We start from the raw sequence: 17,091 nt of genomic DNA on the forward strand, positions 1-17,091 counted from the left end.
CCTACTGGGCCAACGGTGCAAATGATAAATGGCACACCCCTTTGTGCAGAAAGACCCTACGCAGCCCTTTTCTTCACTATGTTTACTGAGAAGTTATATCCCAGCATATTTTAGGTGGGCTTGCCCTCCCACAAGCATGTATAAGACTGCAGGTTTACCTTTCCAGGCAAACTTCAGAGTGATAAATGCACTGTACCTTTAAGGAAGTTAGACAAGGCGGTGAAACTGGTTTGTGTGGCATCCTGTTGAATCAGACGCTCGAAAATGGGGAGGGAGTGTGTGCCTTCTTAGCAGCCAAAAGGTTATCAGCACCCAAGGATTGCAGAATGAGAGCTTCTTTGAAGGGGGTGAACTGCCCCCCTCGACCTTTCCCAATTCCCCAAAGGGGGACCGCTGAACATTTACTAACTGCCTTAGAGAATCCAGCGTTTTAGAGAAGGCGGGCTTTACTGCCGAGTGACAAGTGGGCGGACCAACCAGAAACTCAGCTGGGAGTTACCTGCTGGAACCTGCAGGTGCGTCTTGAGTTTCATCCCTGATTTCCCTGGAACGGAAACATACTCCTCGAATAGGAGTGTCCAGAAGCGACTAAGCCAGGGCTTGGAACATGGACCCCATCTCCACCTGGAATACTAAGATGGTGGCGGCCTGGATGAGAGGTGAGAGGGAGAGCTGAACTTTTGGGGAGGCTTTTACACCCAAATCAGACATGTGTGTGTTGCTGGGAGGGTTCTATATCCGGCTATTGCGCCTCCATGGGACTTGAGGCTAGCCCATACTCGAGGAAGTGGTTGAAACCAGCAGGTGTAAATCTGAGCTAAAACCAACTATGACAGAGATGGTACCGTAGGAGTAAATAATAGCCGAGCTCTTTGCCCACAGGAATGAAGCACATTCCTGCTCTGGGCAGGCCCTTCTTACCTGGTCGGGCGGTTACTACTTGTCCAATGGAGTGGGAGGAGGAGAAGCCACTCCCCCAAACAGTGTTGTGATTGCCATAACATACCTGCTTTTTCCATGTGTTGACTGTGGATAGGTAAGGAAAGGATCTGGAGGTAGCTGTCGGACATGACTTTCTCCTCCTCCTTTGCCCACTTCTGGCTTCTTAACACAGGGCAGCTCGCTTTCCAAATTTGCAGACCTGGGAGAGCAAGGAAACCAGTGCCGGATTTACATATAAGCTAAACAAACTATAGCTTAGGGTCTGACTCCCTTGGGGCCCCAAAAAAATTTAAAGAGAGAAAAAAACCCCTAGATGTACATTTCCAAAATATAAGATAAAAAACAAATAAAATAAAACCTACATGCAGCAACAGTGTTTTGTGTTGTGTAGGCTCCTATTTGTTATGTGCCAATGGCTTTAGATACCCATTAGGTCCATAAGTCACCATATAGCATATATTCAACACAAAAAACAGCAACAATTTGTTGTTGGCAAAGGACAGCTGGACATAAAAAGGGCCCCATTACCTTCAGTAGCTTAAGGCCTCATCAAACCTAAATCTGGCCCTGAAGGAAACAGAACTGGAAAACTATGGGGGTGGCTGGGAAGAGAGATCACCCAAGTCCTCATTTGTTTGCAAAAATAAAATTCTAATTAGATTTAGGACAGGGATAGAGAAGCCTTGTCTTCCAGATGTGTATGTTTACAGAATTTATGTTATTGTTAATCAATTTATTACTCTGCCATCACCAGCAGGTTGCAGGGCAGTTGCCACAAATGAAGTTTAGTATTCTGTCCCACTTCTCACTTATCCTGCCCTGAGATCTTACAATGAAAGGTGGTTAATAATAATAATAATAATAATAATCTCAGGACAGGTCACAACCATTTAAAATAAAACAGCTGTAATTTGTAATTAGATTTGGGGCAAGAACATGAAACCTTGGCCATGTAGAAGTGTTAGTTTAAAGAATTAATGTCCTACTTCTCCTCACTACTGATTTCAGCACGGGTCATTACAATTTAAAATGCAATGACCAGCAAAGGCAAAAAAAGTAATTGCAATGAAAAATCACAGCTGCTAATTCATCTGTTGTTTGACTCCAACTCTTATTGGCCAACCCCACCTCCCAAAGCATGGCCAACTGTCAGGGATGATGGGAGTTGTAGTCACACTAGATCTTGAGGGGCACAGCTTCCCCATCTCTGATTTTGGAGAACAAACCAAAGTCATAAAAATATTTGTGGCCACATGATGCTTGACAACGTCTTTCTCTCTTCTGCTCCCTCAAGACTCCCCCAAACATGTGATTTCAAAGTTAAAATATGAGATTCTGTAAGCCTTGCCAAATTTGTTATCAGCTGTAGAAAACAGAGTCCTTGAACTCTGATAATGCTTCTTGCATGCCTGGATGGAAGACAGGGTGTTGTGTGAGTGTGTTTAGAAACTAATCTACTATGTGAAGGTAAAAATGGCATTCATTGCCCCTGCCACTTTTCAGCCCACCACTGGCATGTGACCCATGCATGGTTACCCAAAAGGACTCCCAGGCTTATATGATTTCTTGAATTACAAAGGTGTGTGCAGTGTCACTCATTTTAACATGTATCATTTTTGCAAATCAGTTTCATTTGTTAAGACACTAAGAAGAAAGAGGGGAAATGAGGGAGATAGGGGATGGGAGGGTGGATGGGGGTGAGAGTAGGTGACGATGTTTCTGTTTTGCTTAATATATGTAGGGCTTGGTGTCAGCTTTTATTGTGTTGGTACTCCTTTATTCACTTGTGTTCTTTTGATGATGAGAGAGATTGGGGTTGGCCAAGGGTGTGGTTGTTCATTTGTGACTGGCTATGATGGTCTTTGTTTTCATGTGTGAGTGGGGTGGGGTGGGTATTTTGGGGTCAGGTTAGCCATACTGATTTGTTTGCTGGTGGTAAATTTTTGTCATTATCTTGTTGGGCTGTGTGTGTGATAAAGGGGGACCATACCGGGGTAGGGCCCCCAGGCTTTAAAAAACAAAAATGGTTCCCCACCCACCTCCTAACTGAAGATGCCAAAGGTTGAACCTAGGGCTTTCTGCATGCCAAGCAAGTGCCCTGCCATTGATCTATGGCTCTTTCCAAAACGTCTGGGCCAGTTTCATGAAAGAAAGAGGATCAAATGCTTTCCGCTCCTGCGTTTAGGATTGGATCCAGCATTACAAGACTATCCCTTTGAGACGTGGGGCCTGACTGGCAAGGGGCTGCTTCATCTGTCCTATCGGGACCTGGAGGATTTGGGGATGAGGCGCGTCGGCCATCAGGAGCTGCTTCTGGAAGCTGTGGAGCAACTCTGCGTATTGGTGAGTGCATGGCTGTGAACCTCAGTGCAGCTCACAAATCCCTCACCAATTTGGGCCTCTGAAGTACCTTAAGGACCATCTGATTCCTTATATTCCACCTCAACTACGGGCATCTTATGACGGGGCCCTTAAGGTGGCTCTGCCCATGATAATCAGTTGACCTTCACTAGGGAGCAAACCTTTGGCAGGCCCTGCCCTATGGAGATCCCTACCAGTAGAGATTCAGGGGGGAACCTTCCCTCCCTTCTTTCTTTTGAAAACTTTATTATTTAGACTAGCCTTTTTATTATGAATTTTCTCTTTTTAAATCAATCACTCCTGTCTGTCTCTCACACAGATCTCTTCTATCAATCTTCTCTGTATATGTATCATCATAAAAAAAAACTCTAGCATTTTCATGCAGCACTAAACACAGTTGTGCAGTTACACAGTTGTGACCACCTATTTTTGCAAGCAGTTTCTCCTAATAGAATGCATTTTTGTATGTTATTTTCACCAATATCTTCATTTTTCTGCATGCTTTCCCTTGATATATGTATTTTTTATAAGCATTGTTTGGCTGGGAAACTGCACTGCAAAGTTAAGAGAAATGTCAGTTTTAAAGCATGGCTGTGTTTGAGTTCTTGTTTTGAAAAGTGCGAATTTGGTTTAATTTCTCTTTTAAATGCGAACTGAACCAAATCCCACCCCCCTACTTTGAGTGATACTTAGCTGTATACAAGCCTTTGTTTCCATTAGTGAGGGTCGCTGGGTTTGTTTCCCTCTCCCTAGAACTATGACCTGGCCACAACCAACCTGCAGGTGCTGACTGAGAAGCTGCAAGGCATTGTAAGGACGATTCAAACCTTCATCCTGAGCCGTAGGAAAGTTAGCACCTACGACGGATACACTATGGAGAAACCCTCTTCGGACCTCCTGGCCTGTGTGGTGGAGCTGATCGGTGCTGCAAAGGGTCTCTTCTTATGGCTCAACAGGTAAAGATTGTCATGGTCATCTTCTCCATTCCCTTTCTTTCTAACGTTCAGGCTGGGAGTGCTGTTTATGTCATGGAAATGGCACCTCCCATCCAAAAGAGCGAAGTTGTGTGTTTGTGAATGAACCTCCCAAACAGTCAAATGAGGACTGAGTAATACTCTGTGGTCCTGGGACACTGACTGGCTCTTAGGGGAGAACGAAAAATAAGTTGGGAGATGGAATGGAATGGAGTGGAGTGTCTGGGATCCTGAACAGTAGAGTTCCACGCTGTAGCGTTTTGTCACAGACCCCATTGGTGTAGACCAGGTGTGGGAACCTTTGGCCCTCCAGATGTTGCTGAACTATAGTTTCTATCCTTCTTGGCTATTGGGTATGCTTGCTGTAGCTGATGGGAACATCCAGAAGGCCAAATGTTTCCCACACACAGATACTGCTTCTTGTTATCCACTTGGGGGCAGTGGAGGGGAGGTAGTCTGTATTAAATTAATGGCCTGGAGGAAAATAGTATAAAAGGGTTGAGAGGGGAAAGGTTTCGTGCAGATTTAAGGGTGTGTGAAATGGAAAGGGTTTGGGAGTGTTTAAATGATGATTCACTTGTAGAGTTCTGTACCCAAGGGGAGATAAGGAGTAAACCTTGAGCTTTTGTCTTCATCCCTTTGGTCTAAGAGAAAAGGTACCAAGGGAAATTGGAGGTCCTGTGTTCAGCTTCAAACACCCACTGGTTGCTGGGCCAATGCAAGAGCTCAGCATAATCAAGTAGGAAGCCATTTTTCTGAGAGCCAAATTGGAGCCAGATGTTAGCGGTTTTTCAGACTGTCTATGAGAACATAGGAAGCTGCCATAATATACCACATCAGACTGATGGTTTGTTTAGCACGGTACTGTTTACTCTCGCAGTGTTTCACTTTTCAATGCTGTATTACTTAGTCAGGTGGAGGGTGGACAGAAATGGCATTATTATTTTTTTTAAAAAAAGATTTTTATTGATTTTCAAACAAGACAGACACAAACAAAACATATAATATAACACTGTCCCTTCTTTTTCCCTCCACACACCGGTCCACTTCTGCCACCAGTGGGACCCGTGTGCTTTAAGAATCAAAGGGGTCCAAATTATGAATTGAGTTCTGCTTCCCCCCTCCCTCCTCCCCCCATATCCCCCCCCCCCCCTGCCACTGAGAGAACAGGGTGGAAGGAGTTATGGGGATTTGCATCCCCCAACTCTTTCATAATCATATTTACAAACCTACAACACATAAGAAAAGAGAAAAGAAAAAAAGGAAAAAACAAAACAAAAGGAAAATTGGGAAAAGTTAAAACTTCCCAGTTCTTATTATTTTAACATCTTAATTTGTGACTCCCTCGATAGTCTTCCTCATGGTTTTCCTAACATGTTCTAATTACTTGTGGCGAATTTTCCAACTCAGTTTCAAATCTTAATCTTAAGATTAAGATCAGAAATGGCATTAAAACGGGGCCTCCGATTATCAAGTAGGGGGTATTGGCATGTAGTAAGCAGGCTTGTTGATCTTTTCTTGCAGGTACCTCTTCTCCCACCTTAATGATTATTCAGCCAGCAAAGACATCATCTGGCTGTGTGGAGATCTAGCAGAGATTATGAAAGCGGTAAGTTGTTCAAAGACAATGCCTATAATGTGCATTTTCAGGGAAGCTTAGCTTTGCCCCTCTCTGGGAAAATTAAGTGCCTATTCATGCCACCAGCTGAAAGTACCTGTATTCTGAAGGCCAGAATGTCCAGTGGCCTCTTCCATGGGTCTTTGACTGCCATAAATCCAGAGGTGATTAGCTGCCCTGCAATGGCAAGGCAAGTGATTTGGGTGTGCTGGCTCTATTGGGTCTTCTCTAGTCCTTTCTCACTCCCAGCAAGCTGGGTGTACATGTTTCAGGGACCACAGAGTTTATAGATGCAGGCTGTGGTGTGACTCCAGAAACTAACATCTGCTCTATGCTGCTGAATGCCAGTTGCTGGGAATCACGAGGAGGGAAAGACCTGCTGATTTGGTGTGCTCAGATCCTGTTTCTGGGCTTCCCATGAGCTGAATGCTTAACTTGAAATGAGTTTGGTCCACAGGAGGCTGTGGACTTTGCAACACTATATGGAGAATTCACAATTCAGCATGCTTTAGGAGGTGCTGGGCAAATGTTTTCCCCGAATGCGTGCTGTACCCTATGACGATTTGCCGACAGCTCACCACAGATGAGGATGCACCTTATCACAGGCTTTCCCCATATGCAGGACACACCCAGACTATCATGTGGTTTGGTGAAATTGAAGCTGGTTTTATTTTTGTGCCTCTTGAGCTGGTCTTAAGCTCTCACACTGTAGCCACATACTTAACTGAAGCCTCACTCTGGGACACGGTGAGTTGTGATCCAGTGACATTGTTGAGAGTGTTCGTAAGACTTCCTCCGTATGTCCCAATTACCATAATTCTTCCCCACCGACACACATAAAGGCAATTTAATACTGATTTCCTTCGCTCCATTTGGACAGTGCACCATAGGTTAGAACACATATCCTGATTTGAACCTCTCAATGTACAGGTGATCAAACTATGATTTCATTTTTGGTATGTTTGGCATTCCTGTTTCAGGGGAGGAGTAGCAGACCGAACTATGGTTTATCATTTCAGGCATCCACACTATAGCACCTCCTTCATTTACGTGTCCCTGTGTGTATTCTCCATTCAGTGCCTGAGGCCTTATTCTGAGTGCCAAATGTGGTTCAAAGAGTGCCTTGCCCAGTTGAAGAACCTAATTGTGAAATACTGTACCTTCCCTAAGGAGGCTGTGGTTCTTTATTCTTTTTGGCGTTTTGAACAGAACATGCATGGCTATGAATTTTCTTTTCTCCTTTCTATCTAGCTATCTTTTAAGTGCTCCTGTGATCTGCTTTTGTTTGCTGTTATAGTAATTGGAAGAAATTACTATGGTGTTTTATTTTGTTTTTTGGACTTTGTGTGAAGTGTTTTGGTTTGTCTGTTAAAATGTAACTCATTTGGAGTTTATGCTTATGAGGAAAAGTGGGCTGTAAGTTTGAATAACAACGATAATAATCCACAGGGAAGCTTCATTAACTGCGGTTTGGTGTGATTTCAAAACTGAGGTTGTGAAAACACCATACATTTAAAACCTGCCCCCAAGAATGTTGAGAACTGTAGTTTAAGGGTGCTGGGAACTATAGCTCTATGGTGCTAAGCAACAGTTCCTATTATTCTTTTTTTTTTAGGCGAGGTGCTTTAAATATATTGTATGTACATAGCTGAGCTGTGTTAAGAAACTGTCTGCAAATTGGCCTGAAGTTTAATGAGCCTTCTGCAGATACCATCGCATCAGGAGGTTTGTTTTATGATGTAAGAACTGGGCCTATCCTTTGGAACTCCCTTCCACAACACATGAGACAGGTGCTGTCTCCATTGTCATTTCAGTGTTTTTCAAAAACCTTCCTTTTTCAACAAGCCTATTAAGTGGAGATTCTTCTCTCGGTCTGTGTTTGCGTTGGATTTGAAATTGGGTTGATGTTTCTATTGTTAAACCCTTAGTTTAGGGTGTTTCCTAGGAAACTGTTCAGAAATGAAATAAAGGCTGTGTACGTACTACACCTTTAAAGCACATTCGAAGTACGTTCACCCCCCCCAAAAGAATTCTGGGTCCTGTAGTTTGTTAAGGGTTTCTGGGAATTGTAACTCTGTGAGGGGTAAACTACAGGGCCCAGAATTCTTTTAGAGAAAGAACGTGTTTTGAGTGTACTTTAAAGGTACGCTGCTCCAGAAAGATGGTCGCCCCCATGTTTGGGTCAGAGAGGCCATCCATCTGTGGATTGTAGGGTGCCAAGCTCTGTGGCTCATTGTTGGCTGACAGAGGATGAGACACCCTATTCTGAACTTGAATGAACTGAGGGAAATGGCAGCTGACCAGAAATGGGTGGGAGGAGTGAGACCGAGAAGAGGGAGGTAAACAAAACTGGACGGGGGTGAGGGAGCGACTTGTTTTTTGTAGAAATAATCCAGTGAGTCACGCTTTGGGATCGGGGTCAGGGCTGGATAGCTGAGTTTGGGGAATCTCCATTTTCAGTTGGATGTAGCCCAGTGAAAGGAAGCATATGCGCTGCGGGGAGACACACAGAGAGAAAGTCTCTTCAGGGAAGCTTTTACAGGTAGGCACAGCGGTAGGTAGCTTCTTCGTAAAATGTTCCTTCTCTGTGTGACCTTCTGCGATGGAATCTGTGGAATGAGCTGGAGGGACTTGATGACAAATGGCCCTACTGGAAAATCCCGCCAGCTCTAGACGAGAGCATGGGAAAGGAAAGGGAGGAAAGCGTGAAGGTCGTAATAGCAAGAAACTGTCAAAAGCTCCATGCTATAGATTTCTTAAAAGAGCTGGGAGGAGAGGGGAGGGGTGTGGCAAGGTGTGCCATGTTGCAGAAGAAACTAAAGAATTAGGCTTCTTTATCTAAGTAGAAGTAGCTAGAAACTTGAGGTGAGTCCCCCCCCCCATCCCATTGTAGTATTATAAGTGGAAATGTTTTACCTCTACTAAAACCATTTGATCTTTAGGGGTGCCCTACCAGGTGAATGATATTTTATGGCATTTTGAAGCAAAGGTTGTGTGTGTATGTTGGTGTGTTTGTGTCTGTTTAGGGCTGTGTACACCCTGTACATTTGAAGCACATTTGAAGCACACACACAGACACACGCACAAGAATCCTGGGGGCTGTAATTTGGTAAGGGAGTTGTAGCTGTGTGAAGGGTAAATTACAGTTCACAGGATCCATGGAGTGGGTGTGCTTTAAATATATGGTGGGCATGCAGCCTGTATTGTTCGTTCTGTAGTGCTTTTGAGATAAAAAACATACAAATGACCAGGAAAGAAGAATGTGCCAACTCATTTTGACAGATGGGAAGGGAAGCTGGGAATGTGGTGGGAGAAGGTCTTCCTTCCGCTGTGATCTGCAAACCTTCTCCAGCCTGTAGGGTAGGGTTTAGATGTGTGTATTCTGAACATTTCATATTCTTTCATAGTGTCTCTTAGTACTTTGCTTTTCACTCTCTTCCTTTTTCCCCTTCCCCGCTTCCCACAATTATTTGTTTTGTTTGTGCAGTTGGGTTCCTGTCATTAGTTTTTGCTGGGAAATCTCAGTCTCTGGTACTGAGACTTGGGGCGTGAGCCTGGGAGCCCGAGGGTGGTGCGTATTGATTGGGGAAGGGGGCAGAGACTTTAAAACTTCGTGTTTGTATTTTAAAGAGATCTGAAGACTCCTTCTAATTGTGCTCCAGTGCAGGGTTGTTATATCTTCAAACTGCCTCTATTTAACTGGAACAGTCTCAGAATTATGGCGCCTGTCCCTGATAATGCATTGTCTCCATTTTGTCCTTTTGCTAGATGCATGTATGAGAGCCAGTATGGTGTAGTGGTTAGAGTGGAGTTGCACTAGTACCTGGGAGACCCACGTTCGAATTCCTCACTCAGAAGTGAAGCTCCCTGGGTTATCTTGGGCCAGTCATTTCTCTCTCAGTCTGGCCTACCTTACAGGGTTGTTGTCAGGATGAGATGAGGAGAGGGAGAACTGTTTGTGCCACTTTGGGCTCCTTGGAGGAGGCTGTTGGGGTTTTTAACTCTGGTCTCCCAGGTCCTAGTCCAGCACTCTAACCAGTGCACTTTCTTTCTTTCTCTCTTTTTTTTAAGGGGGGGGATCTAAGGGGATATTTTAAAATCCATTGGATCAGCATATGGTGAGCAGATCAGTAAATAGTCATTCTACCTCCAGTATAATTGCATCCCAAAACACATCATTTTGTGGAATGTGTACCTCCCTCTGAGAAGTGTGCATGGCATTACTTGGAACCTAATAACTGGGGGAAGGTCAGTGTTTGAAGATAAGATGCCCTAGTGTGATCTTTCTTGATCCTGGCATACCATCGAGTGGAATGCACATGATTGATGACTGCGCAATCTTTCTGGCTGTCATAGCTAAAAGCCAGATCCTTCAGGGCAACTTGCCTCTAATGCACACACATGCATGCTTGTGCACATTCAAGGTGCCATGTGTGCACAGCTTGATGAGACTTGCCTTGAGTTGTGGATGGCAGGTGAAAATACAAGAGCTGTCCTCTATAGTACAGCTTTCCTCAATCTGGTGCCCTCTAGATTGTATTTTGAACTACAGTTGTGCTGGATTGGGCTGATGGATGTTATATACCAAAACATCTGGAGATTTTGGAAGGCTGTTTTAGTCTCTCTCACACCAAAAAAAAACCCCTGAAATGCATTAATGGTGTTCTTTTTCCCCTGTGTGTGTTTTTAATGCTGCAGGGAATATGGTCAGTGGTACACAATGTGGAAAATATCCATCCCTTGTTGACCCTCAGAAGGAAGCTGAGCCAAACCTAGGATCTAGCAGCCATTACCCACCATTCTCATGGCTCCTCCTTGATTTTGTTTGCGCAAAACTTGCATGGTAGTTGGAATATGCCCAGCCTTTATTGAGCCTTCTTCTGATTTGTTTACAAGGCAATTATCTGACAATGGACATTCATCCTGATTTGCTTGCAGGGTTGTCTACACATCTTCCTGTTGATCATTTGTTCATCCCACACATTATGGTGCATTTCTCCATCACTTTCCTAACTGCAGAAAGTCCTTTGGGGCCAAGCACTTTAATTGTGCAAATCTAAGTTTCTGGTATGGGCCTGCAAGATAAGGACCGCCTGGAGGCACCCAGAGTTAGGAGTGTGGATGAAGCAACTGGCGGGGGTAGACATTGGAGGGAATTAATGTGCAATCTGTACTACACTTTCGCAGGTGAGCTTGTTTCCCTGGTCACTGGTACACTCAGAGAGACTCCCTGCTGCTTTGGAATGAACAATTGCTTCCAGGCTGTTGCTATCTTTGGGTGGGTTTCAGTCGCATACTGGCGAATTCAAGCTATCCAGTTATTGTTGATTGAGAGGTCTTGTGCAACAAACCTGCTTCTCCAAAAAGACCAGACTTTTCATGATAAGCGAAGTGATGAGTAAATGCAGAGGAAAGTGTGGGATCACACTTCCTTTGATGCAGGAGCATTTGAGCTCCCCATAAACAAATCAAGAATGGATTCTCATTGAATAAACAACCTTGTCTAATCTCACTACAAATAAATCAGGATGAATGCTCAGCTGAACAGGTTATCTGGAAGGACCCTAGTTCTCACCTGTTTCTGGGATAGTTTGAAGAGTCTAGCTTGGTTTTCTTTGCATTTGTACTTGCAGGACTGCACTGTGTCTGAGAGGGAGGACCGGATTTTACTGATTGTAAGTACTGCAATTTGTGGATGGAATGCGCTATGAGATGAGACCTGATGTGGAATCTTGCTTTAAATTCTTGGGCTGACAGCTATTTTTTTGGGGGGGGGGGTGCTTCAGGTCCCTTTAATCTAAATTGAACATTGTCAAGTACACACGCCCCCTCAGATGGCCAAGGATTTTTTATTGGCATGAGAAATGTATCCACTGCCTCTGTTCTGGACTTGTGCACACCAGGGATGTACAGCAGAAAATGTTCCGAAACAGCATATTTCCCATTTCTTAAGTTCATTAGGGATGATGAATGCATGTCAACTCCAAATAAATATAATGTTAGGCAAGCTTGACAGTTTCAAAGTTTTGCTTTTGTTTACTAAATACAGATAAAACGAGCTAAACGAGATTGTTCTGTAGGACCAGAGTAGTTGAAACGATGCCTTCTAGATGTTGTTGGACTGCAACTCCCATCATCCATGACCATCGGCCATGCTAGCTTGATGGAAGTTAGAGTCCCACAACATCTAGAATGCACCAGATTGTGGAAGCCTGAAACAACCTATTGATTTATAAAAATTATGAATAGTATGGAAAGAGTGAACTGGGAGCAATTATTTTTCTTTCAAAATTAAACACTTGGCATAATCTAGGTAAATAGCATAGTCTTATGATGGAGTAAGCTGCATCAAAACCATATTTATCCCATTTGGGAAATAGCAGGAGACAGGTCTGCATCATGCTTCCTGGCCCAGGTCACATCCACACCATACATTTAAAGCATGTTGATTCTCACTAAGAACCCTGGGAAATGCAGTTTGTTAAGGGTCCTGGGAATTGTAGCTCAGTGAGTTCCCAGGATTCCTTGGGGGAAGCCATGCCCATGAAAGTGCTGTAAATGTGCTATATATTTTTGGTGTGCATGTAATCTCCCGGTTAGCAAATGCATTTTAAAAAAAATCAGGGGGTAGGGGAAGATCTAGGAGGATCTTGTGCCTCCAATTGCATTTGTTCTTACCTCTGTCAGAAGGCTCATAATCCACCTGGCTTCTTCTAAAAGAATGAGTTTTCCCCTCTTTGTGCCCTGCAGGGCAGACACATCTCAGGAATCTGCGAGCATATCTTGAATTATAGTCCAGCTGAACTCCTGCATCGAACTGCCATCTTGGAGACAGTGGAACTTGTGGCAGCAGGTCCAGAGGACAGTTTGGTGAGCCTGGCAGGCTCTTTTCTTTTTCTTTTCTTTTCTTTTGCAAGGCCTTCACAGGCAAAAGAGCTGAGTGCAAAGCCCCCACCCACAGTTATAAAGTGTATATTCAGCACTTATAAAGGCGGATGTCATACTTGACTGCTCCAACATGAAATAAGAAACAGGAGCAGGAAATCAATAATAAATAACAATCACAATAACTAGCAGTTACTTACCTATCGGAGGGGGTGGGAAAGTCCCACAAAGCAACATGATGCAGCTAAACAGCATTTCACGCTGCTCTGTATCTATACTGACTGGCAGCGCCTCTTGAGGGTATCAGGCAGGGAGTCTTTCGCAGCCCTACCTGGAGATGCCAGGAATTGAACTCAGAACCTTTTGCATGCAAGGTAGGCACTCTGGCCCTGAGCTGTATGGCCTTCCCTGTTTATGCATGTCTGTCAAAGCTGGGTTGGCAAAGTAAAATGTCAAATCCCTCTCCTGCAACCTGGAAGCCCCCAGAATAATTGTCCTTTATTGAAAGAATGTTGACCTTCATCATGGGCAGGATGAATGAGCTCTTCTCCCTCCTTCCTTTAAGTTGTCTTAAACAGAGTCAGGCAGGGATGTTGTTGGGTACTTAAAAGCAGTGAGCCCACGACATAAAATTGCTTCTGGGCAAATTAAGACAACTGGAGTTTCAATATTACTTTGCTCTAAGCACACCTAGCCGCCCTGTAAACAACGGGGGTTTCTAAACAAAACAAAACAAAGATTATAGAGAGGAAAGGACAGGAGATCTGGGTGCCACTGCAAAAACCCCAGGGCTCATGCCATCTGCCCCCCCCCCCAAGACAGGCTTCTAGTCAGTTAAGCCCATCATTGTCTATTCTGCAAAGTGATCCTTTTAACCAGAGATACTGGGGATTTCACCTGCAAACTTCTGCATGCAAAAGCAGGTGCTCTGCTGCTGAACTACAACTCTTATTCTGCTGATATATCAAGATGCCTTATACTGAGTTAGGCTACAGCCCTGTCCAGAAGCTGGGAAACCAGGGTTCAAATCACTACTCGGCTATGAAGCTCATTGGGTGACCTTGGGCCAGTTACTGTCTTTTAACTTAGCCTACTTCAGGGGTTGCTGTGTGGATGAAAATGGGGAGTGGGAAAACCATGTATGCCACCTCGAACTCCATGGAGGAAAGGTGGGATATCAGATAAATATGTGAATATTTATGGGTCTCCAAAGCCTCAGATATGGGTCTTTCCCAGCCCAACCTGGCAATGCTGGGACCTGAACCAGGCAACTTTTGTGTGCCTAGTTAATGCTCTTTTACTGAGCTAAGATCTCTTCTGCCACCATCTCAGTAACTGTGTCTACTATATCTTTTCCTCTTCAGGGCATTGAGATTAAGTCCTCGCCCACCTGTCTCCATTTCATATCGGGAACTGCCCCAGAGGTGAGTCAGAAAGAAGATACAGGGGGTTATTTGTGTCTTAGGGGCATTCCCAGACTGTCACTATATTTCACAGGGATTCGGTTTCATGCTGGCAAATTGAAGATGCACAATTATAGTTGACTGCGGGAGGCCTTGCACAACAAACTTGCTTCCCTGAAACCTCAGATTTTTCATGCTAAGGGAAATGCACTGGAAAGTCTGGGATAAACACTTGCTTTGCTGCAATGTCATCTGTCCTCCTTGTGAACCAACTGGCATAAATGCTCATTATATAGCCAGCATCACCTCATCTCCCCGCAACAAATCGGGATGAATGCTTAAGCAGGTCGCCTGGAAACGCACTCTGGGTTTTCCCATAGGGAAGAAGGGAGCATTAACTTAGGTCCTAAAATAGTGCCCTGCCCTGCCCCACCAAAGTGACTTCAGGTCTCTGAAATGAGCCTGTGTGGGAAATCTAGCAACTCATCTAGAGGTGGGGGAGCTCATATTTCTTCCTCAGATCATGCCAGGCAGAACATGGTTTAGCCCACCTGCTTTGCTTTCTCTCCCCTCCACCCCCCCCCCAGTGTGACTCTGCGTCATCTGAAGCTTGGCCAAAACCTTGGCGCGTGTGTGTGTGTATGTGTGTGTGTATGTGCGCGTGCACTGTTCAGCCCAGCTAGTTTCTTCATTCCTTTGCCTCCTTGCTGAGCAGGAATTACCCCAAAGGTCAGAGCTTGAAGTTAATACTTAATCCCCTCTGCAGCAACTCCCCAGCCCTCCCCCAGTCTTAACTTTCACTGTCCAAGAAAGCTGCTTACTTGGATTTGTCAAAGAGTGAGAGTGTCCAAGTTGCCTCCTTCTCCCTTCCAGCAAAGGAGATCTTGACCTTGTTTGTTTGTTTGTTTGTTTGTTGCACGTGTTGCTCCTTGCTGCTTTCCAGTCCCCGGCTGAGCACTGCAGCAGCGGGATCCTTCCAGGGGACGAGATAGTGCAAGTCAACAACCAGGTGGTGGTAAGTGTGGGCCTCTTCCTCATTTGGCTCCGTGGCTGACAGGGTCTTCATTAATGCCAGGCTCAAATTTTCCTCCTGCCACGCTGCTGCTTGACTGCCTCGTCTTGTTTTGATGTGGGTTTGGTAGTAGTGATAGAAAGTCATGGAGGCAGAGCATAGCCATCAAGGCTAGTAGCTGTTGATGCCTTTATCCCCCATGAATTTGTCTAATCCTCTTTCAAAGCCATCCAGGTTTCAGACAAATTTGCGGAGGACAAGATAGGCTATCCGTGCTTCACCTCCTTAAAAATGGCAATTGGTTGCCTCCTATAGGTAAATTTGCAGCTAGCAACTGGTGAGTGCAGCAGCTCAGGCCTCTAGCCAGAAATATTGTGGTGGTGAGGGAGCCTAAGGGTACATAGAAAGCTATTTAATTGTGTGACATGTCAGTAACAATTTTAAAAATAAATCTTAAGTGCCTAGTGCTTGCCAAAATCAACAAATAATCTTCTATCACCTTAAGACTAATGCATTTTAACGTGGCACAAGCTTTCAGGGGCTAGAGTTCCCTACATCACGTGTATGAAGTGTAACCCTCAGTTGCAGATGGATAGATGCAGAGTGGCTAGTGTTGCACATGGAGTGAGCAGAGGAGAGAAGGACCTGGAATGCAAACAGTACAGATAGTGGAAGTTTGGTTTGAGCTAGAATGTGTGCAAGATAAGCAGGGTGGTCCTCTACAACAGCCCCAAGAGGTGATAAAACAACCAACTTGGCAATGCTGAGTTAACTAACCCTTGAATGGGAAAGGAAACTATTATCTCTATTGAGACCCAAATGAATAGATCAAACCTCAGGAATTGCAATTCTTCTGTTTCCTGCTGGAGCCCCGCCCCCCCTTTGAAATTCCTTTAAGATCAGTGGCAGAGTATGCTGGCACACTGAAATGTTTTTTTAAAAAAAACTGATTTATGAATATTGCCAGTTCTGTCAGTGTTTTTATCCCAGGGCTTTTGCATAGGGCCAGCCTTATTATTATGCATTGCGAGGCAGCCAACTGAGGCAGTGGATACGGGGTGGGGAGTGGTGCTGATGTGTTGGAGCAGGATTGGCCCATGATGTTTCGCTGCTGAAGTTTAACAGTGTGTGGTTTAACAATCAAGCCCTCTCCCCAGGGAACTCTGGGAATTTTAGCTTTGTGGAGGGAGCAGAGGCTTCCTAGCAACTCAGCACCCTTAGTGAGGATTCTTTGAGGGAAGTCATGACTGTTTAAAGTGGTATGATAACGCTTTAAATGTCTAGTGCAGATGACACATATGTCTAAGCTAGCCTGCTGCTGTTCCGTCACCGGTGTTAAAATAAGATGTGCCCAAGCCCTGAATTTTGCAGCCCTCATTTAGCTTAGTTTATTTGACAATTGTTATTTTTATTTACAGTATTTGTAAACTGCCTTTCTACGTCGGCTCACCAAATAATAGTGTAGGTAGATAGATAAATACAAAAATATTTCAAATAAAACAATGTCAAAAAATGTGAAATTTAACGAAAAGCACTTTGAAGCTAAAAAATATCATTAAAGGCAAGACAATCTGTCAACCATGTAGGTGGGCTGGACGCGGATGAATCTGGTGAAAAAGCTTCTTGAGACGTCAAGTCAGGTGACTTTGGTGCTGAAGAAAATACCACTCGTTTTCCCAGGGACTCCCAGTTCCCCTGAGTCTTCTCCTCTACAGCAGAAGGTAAACGAGGCCTAGAAGAGCCCAAAGGCCACATTTCCCTGAGCTGCTTCCCAGTGGTGGGTGAGGCCAGAGGCAAACATGGGCAAAGCAAAGGACAGGACTCTTACATTGTACAGCAGGCAGCACTCAATCTACAGGAAAGTCAAAGGTTTTTGCACACCCATATACCCAGGCA

The 17,091-nt window shown here is 44.5% G+C and overlaps 1 protein-coding gene across 4 annotated transcripts in view; it reads left to right on the forward strand.

The window, feature by feature from the left end:
• Window positions 1-209: 209 nt before the first annotated feature.
• The window catches only part of CNKSR1 (connector enhancer of kinase suppressor of Ras 1), a 34,988-nt gene continuing 18,106 nt past the window's right edge, over window positions 210-17,091 (forward strand). Inside the window, exons 1-9 of one of the 4 annotated variants that reach the window (XM_035118981.3) lie at window positions 210-659; window positions 3,128-3,285; window positions 4,057-4,259; window positions 5,802-5,886; window positions 11,529-11,570; window positions 12,646-12,765; window positions 14,145-14,204; window positions 15,127-15,198; window positions 16,782-16,916. In XM_035118981.3, coding sequence (XP_034974872.3) covers window positions 608-659; window positions 3,128-3,285; window positions 4,057-4,259; window positions 5,802-5,886; window positions 11,529-11,570; window positions 12,646-12,765; window positions 14,145-14,204; window positions 15,127-15,198; window positions 16,782-16,916 — 927 coding nt within the window. In that variant the 5' untranslated portion in view covers window positions 210-607. Of the gene's footprint in view, window positions 660-3,127; window positions 3,286-4,056; window positions 4,260-5,801; window positions 5,887-8,347; window positions 8,450-11,528; window positions 11,571-12,645; window positions 12,766-14,144; window positions 14,205-15,126; window positions 15,199-16,781; window positions 16,917-17,091 lie in introns of those variants that run through there. The other 3 variants (XM_035118982.3, XM_088672345.1, XM_088672346.1) reach the window with 3 other exon arrangements.

This window comes from Zootoca vivipara, chromosome 6 (genome assembly GCF_965207765.1).
Source record: "Zootoca vivipara chromosome 6, rZooViv2.hap1.1, whole genome shotgun sequence".
Classification (NCBI taxonomy): domain Eukaryota; kingdom Metazoa; phylum Chordata; class Lepidosauria; order Squamata; family Lacertidae; genus Zootoca; species Zootoca vivipara.